This window comes from Chiloscyllium plagiosum, chromosome 26, assembly GCF_004010195.1.
Source record: "Chiloscyllium plagiosum isolate BGI_BamShark_2017 chromosome 26, ASM401019v2, whole genome shotgun sequence".
Classification (NCBI taxonomy): Eukaryota; Metazoa; Chordata; class Chondrichthyes; order Orectolobiformes; family Hemiscylliidae; genus Chiloscyllium; species Chiloscyllium plagiosum.
In genome coordinates, this window is record NC_057735.1 from 1,504,727 (window position 1) to 1,528,803 (window position 24,077).

The following is a 24,077-nucleotide window of genomic DNA, read 5'->3' on the forward strand; positions in this document are numbered from 1 at the left end:
ATCCATTTGGCTAGTTCTCCCTGTATTCCGTGAGATCTAACCTTGCTAATCAGTCTCCCATGGGGAACCTTGTCGAACGCCTTACTGAAGTCCACATAGATCACATCTACTGCTCTGCCCTCATCAATCCTCTTTGCTACTTACTCAAAAAACTCAATCAAGTTTGTGAGACATGATTTCCCACACACAAAGCCATGTTGACTATCCCTAATCAGTCCTTGCCTTTCCAAATACATGTACATCCTGTCCCTCAGTATTCCCTCCAACAACTTGCCCACCACCGTCAGGCTCACTGGTCTATAGTTCCCTGGTTTGTCCTTACCACCCTTTTTAAACAGTGTCACCATGATAACCAACCTCCAGTCTTCCGGCACCTCATCTGTGATTATCGATGATACAAATATCTCAGCAGGAGGCCCAGCAATCACTTCCCTCGCTTCCCACAGCATTCTCGGGTGTACAGTCTAATCTCCTCAATGGGTTTTCCAACATACCCAAAGCCAGGAGTTGTTAACTGAATTGTGATGAGCTTTTACTTTTATTCCCTTTATTTATGAGTTCTGCCATTAATTTAGGCACATTAGTATGGCGACTTACCAAACTTTTTGCTGTATTGTCTTTGTAAAAATACACATGATAATAAATTGCTATGCTATTCTATTCTGAACCAGAAACAAAGGATTTCTGCAACAACTAAATCAGCACTTTCCCTGCACCGTGTTCAATTCATTGATCCAGTTTGTCTTCTAACCTGCATCAACTCATTGATATCAATGGATTGGGTTGAGAAAGTGACCAGTCTGTGCTATTAACATCATCAAAGGTTATTGGGGAAGATGAGTTTGGAGAGTGGGGTGGGTGCCCAAGTTGGAATGTGGAGTTAAGGCCACTATTTTATTAAACAGCAGAGCCAGTTTGAGGGGCCAAATGGCCTCCTCCTGCACCTAATTCAAATGTTTGCATGTAAGAGGGTACTTTATAGAGATTGTAGGGAGTTAAAAAAATGACACCAGTCTTCCCAGTGTGCATCAGATGTGACTGTCTTCTTTCATGGTGGAATAACGGCTAATGGGCCTGGCACCATGGATGTTGTGGATTGGCCAAGGCAAGCAATATACAACTGGATGTCATCAGCATACATCTGAACGTAGGAAAGGTCTTCAATGGACGGACAATAAATGTCAGCCTGGTCAGTGACACCCTCATCCCACAAACAAACAGCAATGAGCAGCCATTGCTGCAGATACTTGGGCTGCCATTTGCTGAGTGAGTAGTCAGTCACACAGAGCACAGTTACGGAGTCTCTGAGGGATGGGAGTGGAAGGTGACTGTGCACTGCAATCACCAGTACACACTCACACAGTGTGTTTCATGGAAAATGTAACAGTGAACCCACAAGGAAGGCAATCTTCCCAGCCATCTCATCATGGCATCCAACTCCTTTCATAAATTTTGATCAATTTATTTTGGCAGCGATGTGAACCTCAGACAATTGTAACAAGTGTTGGCTGGTACGAGCTGGTCAGTTTAACACTGTGGATCTGTCTCATACTGACAGGGAGAACAGCACTTGGCTGTGCTATGGGTGATCCCTCTCGTTCTCTGGGACAATTTCTCTAGTTTTGTGCTGACAACATGGGCTGCTTAAACAGGTGGCATTTTCTCAAAATAGGTCCATCCTGTTTACAACCAACGTAAACAGTTGCCCATGCATTCCTCCTGCTGCAATTATTCCCAAGTCATAACCAGACATCTCCGACAGTGCGGACTTTCTGATCGAGGGCTAACGTGAGGCCTTCTGCCCAGTGGAAATGGGGCGCTACTGCCGTGACATTGAGGGACATGGGCTTTTCAACCCCTGTTGGCATTGTGGCTGATCGTCTTCTCTCAAACTCTCCCTCTGACCAACCACATGCCTGCCTTCACAGGGCATTAGGACCTTTCTGATATGAAACCGCAGGGTCCAATGAAATGCTCTGTTTCCATTTGTGGATTAACCTAAGCTGACCGCAATGCCAGGCCTGACCTGTCCAGTCTCTACTGGCTTCACAGTTGATAAAATCCCAGTTATTAAGCCACCAAGTCTGCACTGGTTCAGTGGGTATTACTCTTGCCAGTTCTGTGCCAATGAGTCTCATTTCAGGGACAGGAGGATCATATCATGGCTGACACTCACAGTGCAGTACTAAAGGAGTGCCATAGCATTAAAGGGGCCAGTCTGAAGATGAGGTCTCTTCGCAGGATGAGAAAGAACCAAGAAGGCCAATGTTAGATGTGTTGTAATGCCAGCCATTATCAACTTGAAATTGGGGTAACTTGCTGCCAACTTCTTTATAACGAGGTACACGGCCCACAATGGTAGAAGTAAACCATTAGAAGTCTTAATGAGAAAATGCTTTGTCTTAAACAAGGTGCTACTTATTGCATGATAGTAATCTCAACCTTTCTCCACCCAAGTCCTTAGGTGGATTGGCCACAGTGTCCAGGGATATGCAGGCTAGGTGGATTAGCCATGGGAAATGCAGGGTAACAGGAGTAGGGTAGAGGGGTGGGTTTGGGTGGGATGCTCTTCGGACAGTCAGTGTGGACCGAATGGCCTGATTCCACACTGTAGGAGTGCTATGATTTTATGATTTTATGACATCAGATTGGTTGAAGCTTAACACAGTCTCCAATGTTAACCCTTTCAGAACTGTTACCTTATACCACAATCAGGGGTCTTAAATATTGTTAATAAACCTATTCACGTGTATTGGGATTCCTATCTGGAGCAGGTGGAACTTGAAGCCAGGTTTTCTAGTCCAGAGGTAGGGACAGTGCCACTGGATGCAAGAGCCTTAGTGGACGTGTTAACCCAGTTATTGTTGGGCAGCATGGTGGCTCAGTGGTTAGCACTGCTGCCTCACAGTTCCAGGGTCCCAGATTCGATTCCAGCCTCAGGCAGCTGGCTGTATCGAGTTTGCACGTTCTCCCAGTGTCTGTGTGGGTTTTTTCTGGATGCTCTGGTTTCCTCCCACAGTCCAAAGATGTGCAGGGTATGGTGGATTGGCCATGGGAAATGTGGGTTTAGGGAGATAGGATGGGGAGGGGTGGTGCTGGGTCTGGGTAGGATGCTCTTCAGAGGGTCAGTGTAGAGTCAGTCGGGCTGAATGGCTGTTAGGATTCTAAGATTCCTGTCTTGCTCATTATCCATCCTTCAATTAACATCAATTAATGGGTTATAACATCACTGTTTGTGGGAGCTTGCTCTGTACAATTTGGCCGCCATGGTTCCTACATTACAACAGTGACTAGTTGAAAAGATGCACTGCAGAAATTCACCAAGGCTCCTTAATGAACACCTTCCAAATCCATAACCTCTTCCATCTGGAAGAACAAGGACAGCAGATATACAGGAACATCCCCCACGTAAGTCTCTCCAAGCCACTTCTGATTTAGAAATATAATCACTGTTCCTCCACTGTTGCTGGGTCAGAATCCTGGAATTCCCTCCCCAATGGCATTGTGGGTCAACCCACAGCAGGTGGACTGCAGCGGTTCAAGGGGGCAGCTCACCCCCACCTTCTCAAGGGGCAACTAGGGACGGGGCAATAAACAGGCAAAAGTGGGTACTGCAGATGCTGGAGATTAGAGTCAAGATTCGAGTAGTGCTGGAAAAGCACAGTAGGCCAGGCAGCATCCAAGGAGTAGGGAAATCAACGTTTCGGGGAAAAGTCCTTCCTCAGAAATGAGGCTAAAAACACTGACCCAATCAGCATCACCCACATTCTATGCATGAGTTAGAGAAATGGGCAGCATGGTGGGGCATAACGGTGGCTCAGTGGTTAGCACTGCTGCCTCACAGTGCCAGGGACCCGGGTTCGATTCCAGCCTCAGGCGACTGTCTGTATGGAGTTTGCACATTCTCCCCGTGTCTGCGTGGGTTTCCTCCGGGTGCTCCGGTTTCCTCCCACAGTCCAAAGCTGTGCAGGTCAGGTAGATTGGTCATGCTAAATTGCCCATCGTGTCCAGGGGTGTGTAGGTGAGGTGCATTAGTCAGGGGTAAATGTAGAGTAATAGGATATGGGAATGGGTCTGGGTTGGTTATCCTTCGAAGGGGTCAGTGCAGACTTGTTAAGCTGAAGGAGCTGTTTCCACACAGTAGGGATTCTATGATTCTATGAAAAAGTATTTCATTGGCTGTAAAGCACTTTAGGATGTCCCAAGGATGTGTATTCTGAATGTGACATGGCTGTGAGGACTATCATTGCCCTTCTAGGCCTCCCTATTCCTTAGAATGCCTGTGAGTGTTGCAAGCTTGGTCTTTCTCAGAGGCACCGCCCCACCTGATGCTGCTGGATTTGATGGTGCAGTCCCAAGCCTCCAGGCTGAGAGTTACCCACTTTCAGACGTGAGAAAAAGTCAAGACCATCAAGTGGCTGCTCAGCACAAATGCTGGGCTCCACCTACCCAAAATCTGAGCTCAGACAACAGCGGAAATCAATGACTGAAACTGCAGTGTACGTGTGTCTTTGTATATGAAACACTCATTGCTGATCACCTGAAATAACATATTCATGAAACTGTAACCAACCACAACCAGAGAAAGAATCAATGAGGAATTGATATTCCAACCCCAAAAATATGAAATGGGAAGTATAGACTGTAATTAGTCTCTACCTGGCCTGTGGAGGGGCCCAGTCACCAATTTTCAACATGACTTTCACTATCTGAACACTAAACCATTGGATGGCTCAATTACCCACAACAGAGCCAACGTGAGTTCAATGCCAAGTGAAATCAAAGAATTGATCAATAAGAAGCATAACAGATGAGCAGGTTATTGAAACACAATTTATGACAAAAAACGGCATGGCAGAAACAATTTCCACTCAGTCATACCATCGTCTTAGAATATTTCTCAATAATCTAGTCAGCGTTCCTGGTTTGGCAATACACCTTCCAATGGAGAGAATAAACATTCTTCTCTGCAAGATATTCTTCCGAAGATCAACCTCACAGTCCTGCATCAGAGCACCGGATAATATATGAGGTACTTACAGTGTTCGGTGCCTGGACAGCAGGGTCAGTGAATCCCAGAATGTCGTCATTATAGCTGGACTCAAGGCTAATTATATCATCGATCACATCATCTATCTAGGAACAGAAAGGGCAGTTAACAAGGCAGTGAGTGGACTGCAGAGTATCGCTACCCCAATGATAACACACCAAACAAATACCAGAGCCATAGACACTTGTCTAAACCACATTTATGAAGGTACAATGACATGTAGGATGGCGATGGGCCATGGGAGAATGGATAAGCCTCATGAATTTGGATTTCTCATTAATTGGCAAAACCCTTGGACACCAAATGGTCAATACCTCTCGTACTGGATTCGAGCCAATGTTGAGCATGGCCATTGGACTGTTGGGAGCACTGTTTCCAGTCGAACTGGACATCACATGATCATTCCTCAGACCAGGGGAGACCGCTGATGGCTGGACAGGGTGGGAGTGTCCCATCGGCAGGGGTTGAGCAGCATACTTGTTCCCTAATGTAGTGGAGAGGTACTGCTTCACCTGCTGCCGCTGTGATTGCTGGATGTGATACTTTGTGGGATTCTCCAGATGAGTCTCGACCTGCAAGAGGAAGGATATTTGTCAGTACCTTTCAAAACAGTATCAGTGATGGTACTGAAATAGCAATACAATACAGCACTCCCTCCGCGCTGACCCTCCGACAGTGAGGCACTCCCTCCGCGCTGACCCTCCGACAGTGCGGCACTCCCTCCGCGCTGACCCTCCGACAGTGCGGCACTCCCTCCGCACTGACCCTCCGACAGTGAGGCACTCCCTCCGCGCTGACCCTCCGACAGTGCGGCACTCCCTCCGCGCTGACCCTCCGACAGTGCGGCACTCCCTCCGCACTGACCCTCCGACAGTGAGGCACTCCCTCCGCGCTGACCCTCCGACAGTGCGGCACTCCCTCCGCGCTGACCCTCCGACAGTGCGGCACTCCCTCCACGCTGACCCTCCGACAGTGCGGCACTCCCTCCGCGCTGACCCTCCGACAGTGCGGCACTCCCTCCGCGCTGACCCTCCGAAAGTGCGACACTCCCTCCGCGCTGACCCTCCGACAGTGCGACACTCCTTCCGCGCTGACCCTCCGACACTCCCTCCGCGCTGACCTTCCTAAAGTGCGACACTCCCTTAGTACCGTCCCTCTGACAGTGCAACACTCCCTCAGCAGTGACCCTCACACAGCGCCTGTCCCCTCAGGACTGACCCTGAGACGGTCAGGTTCGATTGCATTCCCACTAATTTCAGACGCAAGTGCATGCAGTTACAGCTAGTAACAGAGAAAAGCAGAGAGTGAGAATGGCCAGGGGGCCCAGAGTGGGAACGGCCGGGGGGCCCAGAGTGGGAACGGCCGGGGGGCCCAGAGTGGGAATGGGCCGAAGTGAGAATGGCCTGGAATGGGAATGGCAACTGTTTCAGAACCAGTGGTGTCCAGTCAGAGCACAGCACATAGAACGTTACAGTGCAGTACAGACTCTTCGGTCAATGTTGCACCAACCTGTGGAACCAATCTGAAGCCCATCTAATCTACACTATTCCATTCTTGTCCATATGCCTATCCAATGACCATTTAAATGCCCTTAAAGTTAGTGAACCATTGCAGGCAGTGCGTTCCACACCCCGACTACTCTCTGAGTAAAGAAACTACCTCTGACATCGGCCCAAATCTATCACCCCTCAATTTAAAGCTGTGTCCCCTTGTGCTAGCCATCACCATCCGAGGAAAAAGGATCTCCCTATCCATCCTATCTAACCCTTGATTATCTTATATGTCTCAATTTAGTCACCTCTCAACCTTCTTCTCTCTAACAAAAACAGCTCCAAGTCCCTCAGTCTTTCCTCATAAGACCTCCCCTCCATACCAGGCAACATCCTAGTAAATCTCCTCTGAACCCTTTCCACATCCTTCCTATAATGCAGTGACCAGAACTATACACATACTCCAAGCATGGCCTCACCAGAGCTTTGTACAGCTGTAGTATGACCTCCTGGTTCTGAAACTCAATCCCTCTATTAGTAAAAGCTAACACACCATATGCCTTCTTAACAACCCTGTCAACCTGGGTGGCAACTTTCAGGGATCTATTTTCAGGGATCTATGCACATGGACACCGAGATCTCTCTGCTCATCTAACGACCAAGAATATTACCATTAGCCCAGTACTCTGCATTCCTGTTACTCCTTCCAAAGTGAATCACCTCACACTTTTCTCCATTAAACTCCATTTGCCACCTCTCAGCCCAGCTTTGCAGCTTATCTATGTCCCTCTGTAACCTACAACGTGCTTCCGCACTATTCACAACTCTACCGACCTTAGTGTCATCTGCAGATTTACCAACCCATCCTTCCACGCCCTCATCCAGGTCATTTATAAAACCGACAAACAGCAGTGGACCCAAAACAAATCCTTGTGATAGGAGAAAGTGAGGTCTGCAGATGCTGGAGATCAGAGATGGAAATGTGTTGCTGGAAAAGCGCAGCAGGTCAGGCAGCATCTAGGGAACAGGAGAATCGACGTTTCGGGCATTAGCCTTGTGATACCCCACTAGCAACTGAACTCCAGGATGAATATTTCTCATCAACCATCATCCTCTGTCTTCTTTCAGTTAGTCAATTTCTGATCCAAACCACTAAATCGCCCTCAATCCCATGCCTTGGTATTTTGTGCAATAGCCTACCATGGGGAACCTTATCAAACGCCTTACTGAAATCCATATACACCACATCAACTGCTTACATTCAAGAAGTCAATAAGGTTTGAGAGTCACATATACACTTCACAAAACCATGTTGACTATCCTTAATCAACTTATTCCTCTCTAGATGATTATAAGTCCTATCTCTTATAACCCTTTCCAATACTTTACCCACAACTGAAGGCTCACTGGTCTATAATTACCAGGGTTGTCTCTACTCCCCTTCTTGAACAAGGGAACAACATTTATCATCCTCCAGTTTTCTGGCACTATTCCTGTCGACAATGACAACATAAAAATCAAAGCCAAAGACTCGGCAATCTCCTCCCTGGCTTCTCAGAGAATCCTTGGATAAATCCCATCCGGCCCAGGGGATTTACCTATTTTCACACTTTTCAGAATTTCTACACCTCTGCCTTGTGAACCTCAATCCCGTCTAGTCTCAGCCTGTATCTCAGTATTCTCCTCAACAACATTGTCTTTTTCCAGTGTGAATACTGATGAAAAATATTCATTTCGCACTTCCCCATCTCCTCAGACTCCACGCACAACTTCCCACTGCTGTCCTTGACTGGCCCTAATCTTACCCTGGTCATTCTTTTACCCCTTATATTCCTATAGAAAGTTTTAGGGTTTCCCCTGATCCTATCCACCAACAACATCTCATGTCCTCTCCTAGCTCTTCTTAGCTCTCTCTTTAGGTCTTTCCTGGCTAACTTGTAACTCTCAAGCGCCCTAACTGAGCCATCACATCTCATCCTAACATGAGCCTTCTTCTTCCTCTTGACAAGGGATTTAACTTCCTCAGTAACCACGGCTCCCGCACTGGGAAGGAGAAGGAAGGGGCAAGTTCTTATAGAAAGACTGTAATGTCTATCTTTTTATTTTTAATTCTTATTTTCCTAACTTGTACTATGTATATCTGTAATGTGGTATGACTTTTAAAATTTTCTCTATATTTTGTACCTTAGATTTGTAATGAGGTATTTTATACCTTAGGGGGTGCCATGTCTTGGTGACATTGTATAGTTTTCCCTGTACAGTACTCCTTTTCATTTGTCACTTGAGTACACGTGACAATAAACCTAATTCTAAATTCAAAACAAGAGGAAGGGGAGACAGAAAAACTACCTTCTTCATGTGAGACACAATGAACTGTGCATATGATGGAGCTGGAGACTTGTTTGTTCGAAAAACAAGTTACTGCACAGTCAAATATTCCAAACACAAACTTCCTTCATAGCATTCAACCATCCCCTCCCCAGTCATTTCCGTGGTCACAAAAGTTCTCCATTTTATTTCTGAATCTCACCCTCTGATAAATCTGGCTTTGTCCTATTTCAGGAAATCAAGCTGCCTTTCATACAGAAAAAAACAATTGGACTCAGGACTGGACATCCAGTAAACTCAACAACAGCAAGTGAATCCTCCTGGTCCTGGGCTAACAGGAGGAGATCCACATCTACATTTATACAGAGAGCTTAAAAATCTGTCATTTAAATCTTCATCTGATACAGGGGGCTGGTCATCTTTTGGTAGTGGGAGAGAAAGTCATTGAGTGGTCATTGTAGAGGAACCATGCTCTCCCCATCCTGGAAGTGTTTGATTGGGACAAAGGAGAATAAAAATAAATTGGAGACTATTTAATGCCTGAGAAATGAAATTCCACATCACCATCATTTCAAGGAGGGTAGTCCACAGGAAGTAAGCAGAGTGTAACATGCTAACTGTGGGACAGTATCAGGATCAGTCATCAGTGAGACCGGAGACTGAGGTGGGGTGTGCTGGTTAGTGATTCTGTTCTGCAGAATTGATGGAATTATTGAATAGTCACAGTGCATAATGAGGCCATTCATCCCACCACATCTGCATCTGCTCTTCAAATGAGCATCATTACCTCCTGCCAATTGCCCACATTCTCCGCATATTCTTGCACATTATTTTAATCTAAATAACCATCCAATGCCCATCTTGAATGCCTCAATTGACCCTGCCACCACCACCACCACATTTCCAGGCCATACATTCCACAGCCAAACAACTCGGTCGGTGAAAATTTTGTTTTTCTCACATCACACTTGCTCCTTCTGCCTGGCACTAAATCTCTGCCCTTGTTCCTTTGATGTGCAGGTACAGTTTCTCCCTGTCCACCTTATCCAGCTGGCTGATGATTTTTAACACCTCTATCCAATCTCCTGTCAACCTTCTCCTCTCCAAGAAGGACAGTCCCAACTTCTCCAATCTACCCTCAGCGCTAACGTTTCTGATTTCTGGAACCGTTCTGGTAAATCACTTTGGCGCTCTACTGCATTTACATTGCTCCTATAATGTGCAGCCCCATAGCTGTACAGAGTACACCGGCTGAGGTCTAACCAGTGTCTTGTACAATTTCAACATCACCTCCCTGTTCTTGTACTCCATGCCGCTATTATCAAAGCCTAGGAAGTGCTTTATTCACTGCTCTCTCTCTGACAAAGGAAATCAACAATTCCTGCTCACACTCTCTTCTTACGCTGTCTCTGTCCCTTACACTGCACCCAGTGTCCCATCCCTCTCTCCCGATCCCACCCTCTACTCCTGATCCCAATTCCACTCCCACCTCCTGTTGACCATGACATGGAAATGAGTGAATGTTTTATGCTTCCCGTGAGTCTGATTCCTTGTCCTGCCTCTCTGGCCTGGTGAATCACTCAGCCCCTCAAAGTGAAAAGGACTGACTTGTCCTCCCCTGCTCGTCACTGTCATGTTCTTAAACCCTTCTGCCTCCAGCCTGATCCCAGGCTCAGTCCTCTACATAGAGCCAGTGAGGCCTGCAGATCCTGATGAAAAATCCCAACCTGAAACATCGACTCCCCTGTTCCTCTGATGCTGATCGACTTGCTGTGTTTTTCCAGCTCCACACTGTCCTCTACACTACAGGTTAGAAGGTCAGAGTTCACAAAATACCACACTTGCTCAAAAAAATCACTCCCAATACGCCGTCATTTTACAGCTCATCGCAGAATTACTCTGGAGTTGGGAAGACTGAGTGCTCGGACTATTGCAAGCTGGACAGAGTCCTCTGTCCCCTGAACATAATTGCTGCATTGTCCCCCTCCCCCTGCCACTGCCACCAGGGTGTTGTTCCTGGTAAAACCAAGACACTGCACCACATCACCATGTTGCTGCTCGTGGCTTCTTCCTGCGCACACTGTGTTTATCAACGTAACAACCTGCTGGTAACAACTCAGTCAATGGACAGGAAATAATTCTGAAATGTTTCTGGCAGAGCATCTTGACAAAGTCAGTACTGGTTCCAGCCTGAAGCTGCTGATGGGACACAGCAGCTCAGTCAATGTCAGAATCTGAAATACCCTCTGGAGAGGCATCAACCTCGCTTGCCTGCAAACATCCCCTCCCTTTGCTCACAGGTGCCACCCTGTTGTATATTTCTGTAAATCTGGATATTTTCAAAGCAGTACCAGTGAGGTGGCAGGGGTAGAGAAGTAGGGGTAGCAGGCATGGAGGAAGAAGAAGGATATAGTCCTGTCCCATATGGCCACTCCTGACCCCTCGTGGTATTACAAAGAGATTGAGGGGTTTCCGCTGATACTCTCTGGAGTTTAGAAGACTGACAGGAAATCTAATTGAGGTCAATAAGATGCTAAAGGGGGATTGACAAAGTCAACATAGAGAGGATGTTTTCTCTTGTGGGGTAATGTTGAACATGAGGTCATAATTTTGGGATAAGGTGGAGCAGATTTAAAACAGGGATGTGGAGGAGTTACTTCTCTCAAAGGGCCAGGGACCTGTGGAATTCACTCCCCCAGAGTGCGGTGGATGCTGGGACATTGAGTAAGTTTAAGGAGGAGGTAGGCAGACGTTTAATTAGTAACGGGTTGAAGGGTTATAGGGAGCAAGCAGGAAAGTCGAATTGATAGCAAGATCAGATCAACCATGATCGTATCAAATGCAGGCTCAAGGGGCTGAATGGCCTCCTCCTAGTTCTTCCCATCTCTCCAAGTGGCTGGTACTGGGTAAGAGTTATTTGTGGTAGTTCACTGCCACCTATCCACCTTTGTCCACAGCCTGGCTAAGGACAGAGTGTACACTATTGTTGAGTTTCTATAGGACAGGCACTGGTCTTAGATAACAAAAGGTTTGTTCTAGGGTAGCAATAGGTACAGTTAACCTGGGACTGACAGAATGGCTAGGATCTTGTGGAGCTGGTGCTGATACACCGGTTCCCTCTGACAGTGAGAGGAGAACTTACTGTGTCGACCCAGGAGGGTGTGTGACATCAGGAGGGTGTGTGACATCAGTACAAAGGGTGGAGCCAACATAACATCAACATTAACCTCTTCAGGACTATTACCTCATGCACCAAAGGGAGGAGGTGAAACAGCAAAGGGGTTGGGTGGGGAGGAGGGGTGGGACATATTGTAGGGAAAGAATAGGGAAAGACAGATGAAGGGCAGGAAAAGGAGGAATGAGGGAGATGGAAATGGAGGAATGGGGGTTGCTAGGAATTAGTAAGTAGGAAGTGAGAGATGGTGAGGAAACATCCAGGTCCAATTCACTCAGATCCTCGCTCCCCCTCTCTGCCATGCTCCCTATTGAGAGTTAGATGGTGGTACTTCAAGGAGATAGACAGTTCTGGGAGGTGTGCAGACAGACATTCGACAGTACCTTTAGAACCTCCACAGGGACCTGCGGCCTGGGCTGGAAGACTGCAGTGTTGCTGACGTTAATGGCAGGTGTGGCAGTGACTGCCATGCGCTGCTGCATGTAATGCAAGGCTGCCTGCTGCTGCTGCTCCCTCTCTCGCTGCTCCTCCTGCTGCAGCTGCTCCCGCATTAGCTGCATGCGCAGTCCGGTGCGAGAAGACATTGCGAGCGAGGCTGGACTCGCACCTTCCCTTTCTGTCAGAACCAAATCCCTGCAAGATATACAGACAGCTATCACATCAGGAAGACTTTGCATTGAGAGATACAGCCTAACCTCCCACCCACTCCTCCATATTCACTACCCAGTGCACAACCCTTCCTTTCCGCCTTCTTCAGCCCTTCATCTCCCCTACACTCACAGTTCCACCATATAGTTTACTTTTCTCCACTCATGAAACTGACCCAGCAAGCCAATATGATCCAGACTCATACAAACAAGGAACGAGAGTAGGCCATTCTGTCCTTCCAGCCTGCTTCCCCCATTCAGATTTAAACCTTGACTCTATATTCTTGCAAACCTACCTCCCCAACCCCATACCCTTTCATCTCTCAACTCTCCTACATTCAACAATAAAACCCTCCCCCAGTCCACCCTCATGACAATTGGCACGGTCAATTAATGTAACTAAACATTCCAAAACTAGGGCAATAATGTGGGACAATTGTCCAAAATCACTCACTTCACTTTCACCGATAATTTCACTCGCTTAGATACCAGACAGCAGTAAACAGATCACACACAGGGGGTGAGGGAAGAGAGTGGACTTTCTCATGGGAAGTTGCTAATATCAGATCACTTCCTCAATGAGAGGTCATGATCTGACAGGGACTGAGGGCTGTGATTAATATCATTAAATGTCAGTCTGAGGCACGCCATGAGCCCTGCACGTGACAGTCAGCAGAGTCCGATATATCCTCAACAAAACACAACCTGGCATGCAAGCGATGCCAACAACCAATTTCTGAATGTCAAAGTGGTTTACGGTTTACAACCCACTGCCAGCCCTCAGCCTTCTTCCAAGTGATTCAGATGATCAGAAAGAGGGAGATGGAGGAGACAAAACTGGCTCACACTGAATTCAGAGCCAAACACAAGAATTTATAGTTTTTAAAACGTCAGCAGAAACGTCCGAAATTCTGAGAGAAACAGAATGGAGGGGAGTACCCAGGCAGACTGACACCAGCTGAGACAAGGAATATCAGCCAGAGATCCAGTGTAATCCTGGAACCTCTGCAGACATGGACGGACCAGTTATATACTTTTAAAATCACTATCCTCACCACAGAGTTTAATATGTTCCCTGTCAGATTTCAGGGTAGGAGGGAGTGCTGGAAGAGGAAATATGCAGGCAGAACAGTCAGGTCATGGTGATGCCACAGGATGGAAGGAAAGAGCAGACATAATTCAGGGAATACTGTACCGCACTGCTATACACTGACAAACCTGTCCCCATCAGTACTGTACCCCAGCGTTACACAGTGACAGACCTGTCCCCCACCAGTACTGTACCCCACTGCTATACACTGACAGACCTGTCCCCACCAGTACTGTACCCCAGTGTTATACAGTGACAGACCTATCCCCACCCCACTACTGTACCCCAGTGTTATACAGTGACAAACCTGTCCACACCCCAGTACTGTACCCCACTATTATACAGTGACAGACTTGTCCCCACCAGTAATGTACCCCAGTGTTATACAGTGACAGACCTGTCCCCATCAATACTCTACCCAAGTATTATACAGTGACAGACCTGTCCCCACCAGTACTGTACCCCAGCGTTACACAGTGACAGACCTGTCCCCCACCAGTACTGTACCCCACAGTTATACAGGGACAGACCTGGCCCCACCAGTACTGTACCCCAGTGTTATACAGTGACAGACCTGCCCCCAGCAGTACTGTATCCCAGCGTTATACAGTGACAGACCTGTCCCCATCAGTACTGTACCCCAGCATTACACAGTGACAGACCTGTCCCCATCAGTACTGTACCCCAGCGTTACACAGTGACAGACCTGTCCCCCACCAGTACTGTACTCCACTGCTATACACTGACAGACCTGTCCCCACCAGTACTGTACCCCAGTGTTATACAGTGACAGACCTGTCCCCATCAATACTGTAGCCCACTGTTATACAGGGACAGACCTGGCCCCACCAGTACTGTACCCCAGTGTTATACAGTGACAGACCTGTCCCCCATCAGTACTCTACCCCAGGGTTATACAGTGACAGACCTAGCCCCACCAGTATTGTACCCCAGTGTTATACAGTGACACACCTGGCCCTACCAGTACTGTACCCCAGTGCTATACAGTGACAGACCTGTCCCCTGAGTGCTGTACCCCAGTGTCACACAGTGACAGACCTGTCCCCACCAGTACTGTACCCCAGTGTTATACAGTGACAGACCTGTCCACACCCCAGTACTGTACTCCACTATTATACAGTGACAGACTTGTCCCCACCAGTACTGTACCCCAGTGTTAGACATTGACAGACTTGTCCCTCACCAGTACTGTACCCCAGTGTTATACAGTGACAGAGCTGTTCCCACCAGTACAGTACCCCAGTGTTATACAGTGACAGACCTGTCCCCCACCATTACTGTACCCCAGTGTTATACAGTGACAGACCTGTCCACACCCCAGTACTGTACTCCACTATTATACAGTGACAGACTTGTCCCCACCAGTAATGTACCCCAGTGTTATACGGTGACAGACCTATCCCCATCTATACTGTACCCCAGTGTTATATACTGACTGACCTGTCCCCACCAGTACTGTACCCCAGTGTTATACAGCGACAGACCTGTCCCCACCAGTACTGTATCCGTGTTATACAGCGACAGACCTGTCCCTCACCAGTACAGTACCCCAGCGTTATACAGTGACAGACTTGTCCCCACCAGTACTGTACCCCAGTGTTATACAGGGCCAGACCTGTCCCCACCAGTACTGTACCCCACTGCTATACACTGACAGACCTGTCCCCACCAGTACTGTACCCCAGCGTTATACAGTAACAGACCTGACCTCACCAGTACTGTACCCCAGTGTTATACAGCGACAGACATGTCCCTCACCAGTACTGTACCCCAGTGTTATACAGCGACAGACCTGTCCCCACCAGTACTGTACCCCAGTGTTATACAGTGACAGACCTGGCCCCACCAGTATTGTACCCCAGTGTTATACAGGGACAGACCTGTCCCCACCAGTATTGTACCCCAGTGTTACACAGTGACAGACGTGTCCCCACCAGTACTATACCCCAGTGTTATACAGTGACAGACCTGTCCCCATCAATATTGTATCCCAGTATTATACAGTGACAGATCTGTCCCCACCAGTACTGTATGCCAGCGTTACACAGTGACAGACCTGTCCCCCACCAGTACTGTACCCCAGCCTTACACAGTGACAGACCTGTCCCCCACCAGTACTGTACCCCATGGTTATACAGGGACAGATCTGTCTGCATTATGATTGTTGCGAATGCTTCTGCCATATCTTTTGCACTGATGTGTTCAGCTCCCCATCAGGGAGGATGGGGATATTTATGGAGCCTCCTCCTCCAGTGAGTTATTTAGTTTTCCACCACCATACATGACTGGAAGTGGCAGGACTGCAGAGCTTCGGTCTGACCCATTGATAGAGCTAAGTATTCCCATAACCAATCACATGCTGCCTATGCTGTTTGGCGTGCAAGTAGTCCTGTTTGGTAGCTTCGTCCGGTTGAGCCCGCAATCTCAGGTTCCTCATCATCAACCAACCACACCGCCCGTGGTCGACTACTTCAACTCTCCCTCTCACTCTGCCGAGGACATGCAGGTCCTGGGCCTCCTCCACCGCTGCTCCCTCACCACCTGACGCCTGGAGGAAGAACGCCTCATCTTCCGCCTGAGAACACTTCAACCCCAGGGCATCAATGTGGACTTCACCAGTTTCCTCATTTCCCCTCACCATCCCTCCCCGCCTACGACCTGTCCTACCTGTTCATCTTCCTTCCCAGCTATCCACTCCATGTTCCTCTCTGACCAATGACCTTTACCCCCACCTCCCATTGCACTCTCAGCTACCTTCCCCCCCAGCCCCACCCCTCTCCCATTTATCTCTCCACCCCTTTGGTTCACAGACTCATTCCTGATGAAGGGTTATTGCCCGAAACATCGATTTTCCTGCTCCTCGGATATTTCTGACCTGCTGTGCTTTTCCAGCACCACACTCTTGACTCATCTTCAGATATGCCTAGTGCTGCCCTCCTGCACACTCCATTGAACCAGGATCAATCCCTTGGCTTAATGGTAATGGTTGAGTAGGGGATATGCCAGGCCATGAGGTTACAGATTGTGCTGGAGTACAGTTCTGCTGCTGTTGGTGACCCACAGCACCTCATGGATGCCAAATCTTGAGTTGCTAGATCTGTTTGAAGTCTGGCACGGTGATGGTGCCACACAACACGATGGAGGGTGTTCTCAATGTGAAGGTGGGAATGCGGTGGTCACTCTTACCGATACTGTCATGGACAGATGCATCTGCAGCTGGCAGGTTGGTAAGCATAAAGTCAGGTATGTTTTTCCCTCTTGTTGGTTCCGTCACCACCTGCTGCAAACCCAGTCTAGCAGCGATGTCCTTGAGGACCCGACCAGCTCGGTCAGTAGTAGTACTGCTGCTGAGTCACTTTTGGTTGTGGATATTGAAATCCCCCACCCAGAGTACATGTTGTGTCCTTGTCATTCTCAGCGTTTCCTCCAAATGGTGTTTAACATGGAGGAGTACTGATTCATCAGCCAAGGGAGGATGGTCCAAGAGGTTTCCTTGCCCATGTTTAACCTGAAGCCATGAGACTTCCTGGGATCCAGTTTCAATGTTGAGGACTCCCAGAGCAATTCCCTCCCGACTGTAACCAACTGTGCCAGCCCCTCTGCTGAGTGTGTCCTGCTGGTGAGACAGGACATATCGCGGGATGGTGATGGTGGTGACTGGGACACTGTCTGTACGGTCTGATTCTGAGTGTACGACTGTGTCAGGCTGTTGCTCGATTAGTCTGAGAGAGAGGTCTCCCCATGTTGGCACTAGGCCCCAGATGTTAGTAAAGAGGGCTTCACAGGGTCGACTGGGCTATTTGTGCCGATGTCATTTTGGATACCAGGTAGTCTGGCAGTTTTCATTCCTTATTTGAGACTTGTTAGCAATTTATACAACTGAGTAGCTTGCTGGGCCGTTTGAGAGGGCAGTCATGAGTCAAACACATTGCTGAGAATTTAGAGTCACACGTAGAGTCACTTGTCAGTTTTTGATCACAACTCGGGTCAGGACACTTCCAATGCAGATCCAAGATTTTCTTCAGGATTTCTGCTGGCGCCACTCTTCCCAGTGGTACCACAAATCCTGGGTGGTAAAACATTTCAACACCACCTCTCTAATTTTTCTACTTACTTCCAAATCTATGTTTCCCTGACTGCTGAACTCTCCATGGACAGAAACAGCTCCTTCTCTCCACCCTATCTCTCCTCTTATAATCCCATTCTATTCAACTAAACCTTCCTAGGAGCTCCCTCCCTAAGCGCATTGTGGGTATCCCTACAGCCCATGGTCTGCAGCAGTTCAAGGGGTAGCTCACCCTCACCTTCTCAAGGTCAACTAGGGATGGGCAATAAATGCTGACCCTGCGAAAAGAACATTCCATGAGAATACAGGAAAGTCCATCTGTGTTCCAGCTCCTTGTCATTACTAATGGATACTGGGGACATTTGCACCAAGGTTTGGCTGTTAATTGCCAACTGTCACTCCACTCTGATACATTGCTGCAGTGCTGCAAGACAGGAAATCAGTCATTGAATTGTACTCCAATGGATAGGTTGATGGCTCAAATGGAAATACACAAATATGAATTATTACTCTTATGAAGAAGCAGCTGCAGAGTAACCAAGTCTGGAATTCAATAGTCAAGAATATTCAATGTTCTGGAAGACAAGGCAAAATGGAAAATGAAAGCAGCGATGCAGCTCTTTCATGGCTTTGGGACAATTCCCAAATATGGCTTCCTCCCCTTCCTATTCCTTATTTCCACTCAAACTAATTCCACATCACAATCTGTTGCATCTACAGAACTACTCACCGCCTCAGTAATATGCTCCTTTATTAACAATGCTCCCCCACCTCATTTTCCTTCTCAAGACCAAGTTACTGCAGATGCTGGAATCTGTACTGAAAACAACAAATGCTGGAGATCAGAGCAGGTCAGACAGTATCCATGGAGAGAGAGCAAGCTAACGTTCCGAGTCTCAATGTCTCTTCATCTGAGCGGAAATAAGGAATAAGAAAGGGGAGAAGGCCATGTGTGGGAACTGTCTCAAAGCCATAAAAGAGCTGCATCGCTGTAGGACAAAGAACAAGTCAGGAAATAAGGGAGGCATGTAAGAAGGGCACTACAGTTATCATGAGTGATTTTAATTTGCATATTGACTGGACAAATCAGATGAGCAAGGCTAACATGGAAGACAATTTGTAATGTACATCCAGGATTGTTCCTTAGAGCAGTATGTTGCAGAATCTACACGGGAACAGGCGGTTTTAAATCTTGGTATGTTTAACAAGCGAGGATTAATAAGAAATCTCATAGTTAAGGATACTTTGGGAATGAGCGATCACAACATGGCGGAATTACAGATTCAGTTTGACAAGAGTTACTCAGGTCTCCAACCAATCCCCTCGACCTAAATCAGGACGATTTCAGAAGTAGGAAGAAAGAACTGTCTAAAGCAGGCTAAGAAAATAAATAAAGGGAAAGAGCAGCCGGAGATGTAAGGAAGATAATTCATTGCACTCAGCAAAAGTTTATTCCGGTCAAACACAAGGATGGCGTGGGTGGCTCAGTGGTTAGCACTGCTGCCTCACAGCACCAGGGACCTGGGTTCAATTCCCGCCTCGGGTGACTGTCTGTGTGGAGTTTGCACATTCTCCCTGTGTCTGCGTGGGTTTCCTCCAGGTGCTCCAGTTTCCTCCCACAGTCACAAAGATGTGCAGTTCAGATGGATTGGCCGTGCTAAATTGCCCGTAGCGTTAGGTGCATTAGTCAGGGGTAAATATAGGGTGGGGGAATGGGTTACTCTTCAGAACGTCAGTGTGGACTTGTTGGGCCAAATGGCCTGTTTCCATTCTGTCGGGATTCTAATCTAATCAGACCTGGTGAGAAGAATAAACCACCCGTGGTTAACAAAGACAAAGACAATCAAAAAGCGTCCAATCAGAAACAAAGCCAAACAGAGCGGCAAAACTCATGCTGACCAGAGGATGGGCAACCAGCAGCAGATGATTAATTTGTGAAAAAGAGAGGGCGAAAAAGCTGATAGTGAAAGTAAATTGTCAAGAAATATAAAAACAAACAGCAAAGGCTTTTATGGGTACATAAAAAGAAAGTAGCATGAGGACGGGACCTTGGAGGATGTGACTGGGGGATTGATAACAAGGAACAGGGAAATGGCATATAATTTAAACCAATACTTTGTATAAACTTTCAGAGTAGAGGACACTTTAAACATCTCAAAGATGTCAGATACACAAGGTGCTAATGGGCGGAAAGGTCTTCTAACAGTCTTTATAATGCGGGACAAAGTATTTGACAAACCAATGGATGTGAAGGCAAACAAGTCACCAGGATCCAATGGCCGGCAACCAAAGGTTTTAAAGAGTTTCACTGCAAATAGTGGAATTAAAATATCCCACAATTCTCAGAATTCAGGGAGGGTTCCAGTCAATTGGAAAACTGCTAAAAGTGATGCTCTTGTTCAAGATGGGAGGGAGACAGAAAGCAGGAAACTCTAGGCCAGTTAATCTAACATCTATCATTGAGAAAACGCTGAGGCCATAAGCAAGGAAAGAAAATAGCAGGATATTTTAAAAAGATTAATGCAATCTAATAGAGCAAAAATTAACTGATCTTTTTCAAGTTGGAAGACACAACTCGGAGAATGCCATAACGATTAATCCTAGGGGCTTCAATTATGGACTAAGGACAGAGCGCAATGTGTTTAAGTTTTGTTAGGAAATCAAAGACAGACTATTAGTTAAATGGAGAGAGACTCTCAAAAAGTACGATATCTGGATGTTCTTATGAATGAAACACAAAATGTTAGCATGCAGGTGCACCAAGTATTAAGAAGGAAAATGTAATTTGACCTGGATTGCGAGGCTGTTGGAGGTTACAAACAGGGAGTACCTGTTACAACTGTCCAATATGTTGGGGAGGTCACAGCTGGAATACGGAGTAGAGCTTTGGTCACTGTATTAACTGGCAAAGGAGGCTGTTCATAAGAGATTCCGAGGCTGATTCCTAGGATGAAGGAGTTGGCTTATTAATGCCAAACAGGTTAAGCCTCTCTTCATGAGCAAAATAAGAGTGACCTGAATGAAACATGCAAGATTCTGAGGGGCCTTGACAGGGTAGGTGGTGAGAAGATGTTTCAACTAGTCAGGGAATCTTCAAGTAGGGACATAGTTATAGAATAAGGTGACATTCATTTAAAACTGAGATGAGAAGGTATTTCTCATGGGTAGGGAATGTCTGGAGTTCTCTACCCCCAAGAGTATTGGAGGCTGGATCACTGAAAGTATTTAAAGAGAATGTAGACAGATTGTTGAAATATCAGGGAGTTAAGGCTAAAATGAGCTAATGGAAGTAAATCGAATGAAAGAGAATGAATGAAAGAGATGTTAAGGCCTGGGAGAGATCAGCCAAGATTCTATGGAATAGCAGGACAGGTTTAAGGGACTGAATGGCCTACTCCTGCTCCTATTTCTTACGATTTTATTTTCTTCATGCAATGGATCAGTGCTCGAAGAAAAAAGTATTTTGCATACGGGACCCAGTGAAAGAGAGAGGAGAGATGTGAGATGTAAATGAACCACAGGGTGGCAAACATGAATGGACAGTCAGTGCCTAACTGGTGTGAACTGCACGGACTGATTCAGCTCAGCAAGAGGGTTATTGCACAGGGGAAATGTTCAGCAAACCACAGGCTGTATTTTTATCATCCTCAACAACTTGTTCCCTTTTTGATTTTGTTCAACATGAACTGAACTGACTGCAATAAAACCACAAAATAATTGCACAAACTTTAAAGTCAGAAATAAAAAAAAATCGATCAGGCAAATCATTTTGAACCTACCTCAATCCCTTGCAATGTTCCTCACCATCCTCACTCACACTCTGGCCCATTACACAGCAGCCAATATGCACACAACAAGATCCCAAAAATGCAACTTAGATCAGGGCACCAGGAAGACCTCCTCTCATTTCATTCCAAGCAGACAGAGCCTCAGTTTAACATCTCCCTCAGTATAACATCTCCCTCAGTATACCACTGCATTGTTAAGGCTGGATTATGACCCCAGGTATTTGGAGAAGGATTTAAACTGCTCCCCCCCCCCCCCCAAATGTCTGACGCAGTGGTGAGAGTGCTTACCACACAACCACAGCTGACTCCTGTGCACTGATTAACTCCAGTCAATGTAAAGTGGATTTGTCACGTTTTCCAAGGACACACACACACTCACTACAGTGGTTCAGCGGTTAGCACTGCTGCCAGGGCGCCAGGGCCCCGGGTTCGATTCCTGTCTCGGGCGGCTGGAGTTTACACATTCTCCCAGTGTCTGCTTGGGTTTCCTCCGGGTGCTCCGGTTTCCTCCCACAGTCCAAAGATGTGCAGGTTAGGTAAATTCCTGAAGAAGGGCTTATGCCCGAAACATCGATTCTCCTGTTCCTTTGATGCTGCCTGATCTGCTGCGCTTTTCCAGCAACACATTTTTAAGCTCTGATCTCCAGCATCTGCAGTCCTCACTTTCTCCTAGGTAAATTGGCCATGATAAATTGCCCATAGTGTTAGGTGGTTTAGTCAGGGGTAAATATGGGGTGGGGTTCTGAGTGGGTTGCTGTTCGGACGGTCGGTGTGGACTTGTTGGGCTGAAGGGCCTGCATCCATACTGAGGGAATGTAACCTAACTATATAGTTATTTTGGGACCAACCTGTGGAATTGACATCAAAGCCTTGCCATAATTGTAGTAAATGGTGAAGCAGGCTCAAGGGGTTGAATGGCCTCCTTCAGCTTCTGTTTCTAATGGAAGCTGTGTTTAAGAGCTTTGGACAGCAAACACAGGTTGGAGGTTGAGCATTAGTTGGTAACATCAAATACGGATTAAGCTGGAAAGGGTTGACACTGTGTCTTTGAAAAGGGACAGAGGAGATACCAGAGCAGACGGAATCGCTACAAGGTGGACCAGCACGAAGGTTAGAGCGAGAGGGAGAATGGTCTGCAGTCTACTTGAAATAGGGTCTCGAAATCAGAGGGCTTCCCAGTGAGATCAGAGGCAAAGCAGCAGAGGAGGCCATTCAACCCTTCCCAACTGTGCTGGCTCTCAGCTATCATATTCACCCCACTCACCTTATTCTTTCCCCATTGCCCTCCAAATGTTTCTAATTTAAGTTATTTCTCCCATTCCTTTTTTGAATACTTTAATCGAAACTTCCTCCACTGCTCTTTCAGGCAATGCGTTTGGGTGGGGTGAGAGAGTCAGTTTCAGATCTTAGTGGGGAGGTGGGTACAGCTGAGGGGATTTCATGGTGTGTATAAGGGGAGGGGATAGTGCCAGACACAGCTGAACTACTGCTGTTCTTCTTTAATGGCTAACTACATCCATAAAGCACATCATTAATGAGCAAGGCTCAATAACGTACAACTGCCAGCAGATAAACACTGAGCCCGGGTTCTAGACATCTCTGTAATTTGGGTTCATGTATATTGACTCCAGATATCCCCATACTCGTCACCTCCAAAAGGAACAAGTAAATTTCTTACTATTGGATGGACGTTCAGTGAAATCCTGCATCATGCACAACTCCCACCAATTGCTACAACATAATCAACACCTACACAGTCAAGAATCTGCAGCAAAATATTTAGAGATTGAAAGGTCAAAGCGGAGCCCATCAATCTGCAATTTTGAAAAGTTGTACCTCAGCAGATAGCAGTAAAGACACTATTAATGGTCAAAGCTAGTTCTGATCATCTCTTAACACAGAGGCTAGGAATCCTGTAGCAAATAATTCACCTCCTGACTGAGTCCCCAAAGTCTGTCCACCATCTTGCAAGGCACAAGTCAGGAGTGTGCTGGAAAACTCCCCACCTGCCTGGATGGGGGCAGCTCCAATAACACTCAAGAAGCTTGACACCATCCAGTACAAAGCAGCCCCCACTTGGTTGGCACCACATCCACAAACATCCCCTCCCTCCACCACCAACACTTAGTAGCATCTACAGAAATCCACCAAAGATCCACACAGCATCTCCCAAACTCACAATTACTTCCATCTAGAAGGACAAGGGCAGCAGATACATAGGAACACCATCACCTTTACAATCCCCTCCAAGCCACTCACCTTCCTGACTTGGAAATACTGTATATTGCTGTACCTTCAATGTCACTGGGTCAAATTCCTGAAATGACCTCCCTAACGGCATTGTGGGTCTGCCTATAGCAGTTGGACTGCAGCAGTTCAAGACAGTAGTTCACCCCCACCTTCTCAAAGGGCAACTAGGGAC

General features: G+C 47.0%; 1 protein-coding gene across 4 annotated transcripts in view; it reads right to left on the bottom strand.

Moving 5' to 3' along the window:
• Window positions 1-24,077, bottom strand: part of LOC122563014 (transcription factor EB-like) — a 62,087-nt gene that overhangs the window by 25,070 nt on the left and 12,940 nt on the right. For 3 of the 4 annotated variants that reach the window (XM_043716319.1, XM_043716317.1, XM_043716316.1), the window contains exons 2-4: window positions 12,427-12,676; window positions 5,365-5,622; window positions 5,041-5,136 (exon numbers count right to left, since the gene is read on the bottom strand). In XM_043716319.1, coding sequence (XP_043572254.1) covers window positions 5,041-5,136; window positions 5,365-5,622; window positions 12,427-12,627 — 555 coding nt within the window. In that variant the 5' untranslated portion in view covers window positions 12,628-12,676. The remainder of the gene's footprint in view (window positions 1-5,040; window positions 5,137-5,364; window positions 5,623-12,426; window positions 12,677-24,077) is intronic. The other variant, XM_043716318.1, reaches the window with a different exon arrangement.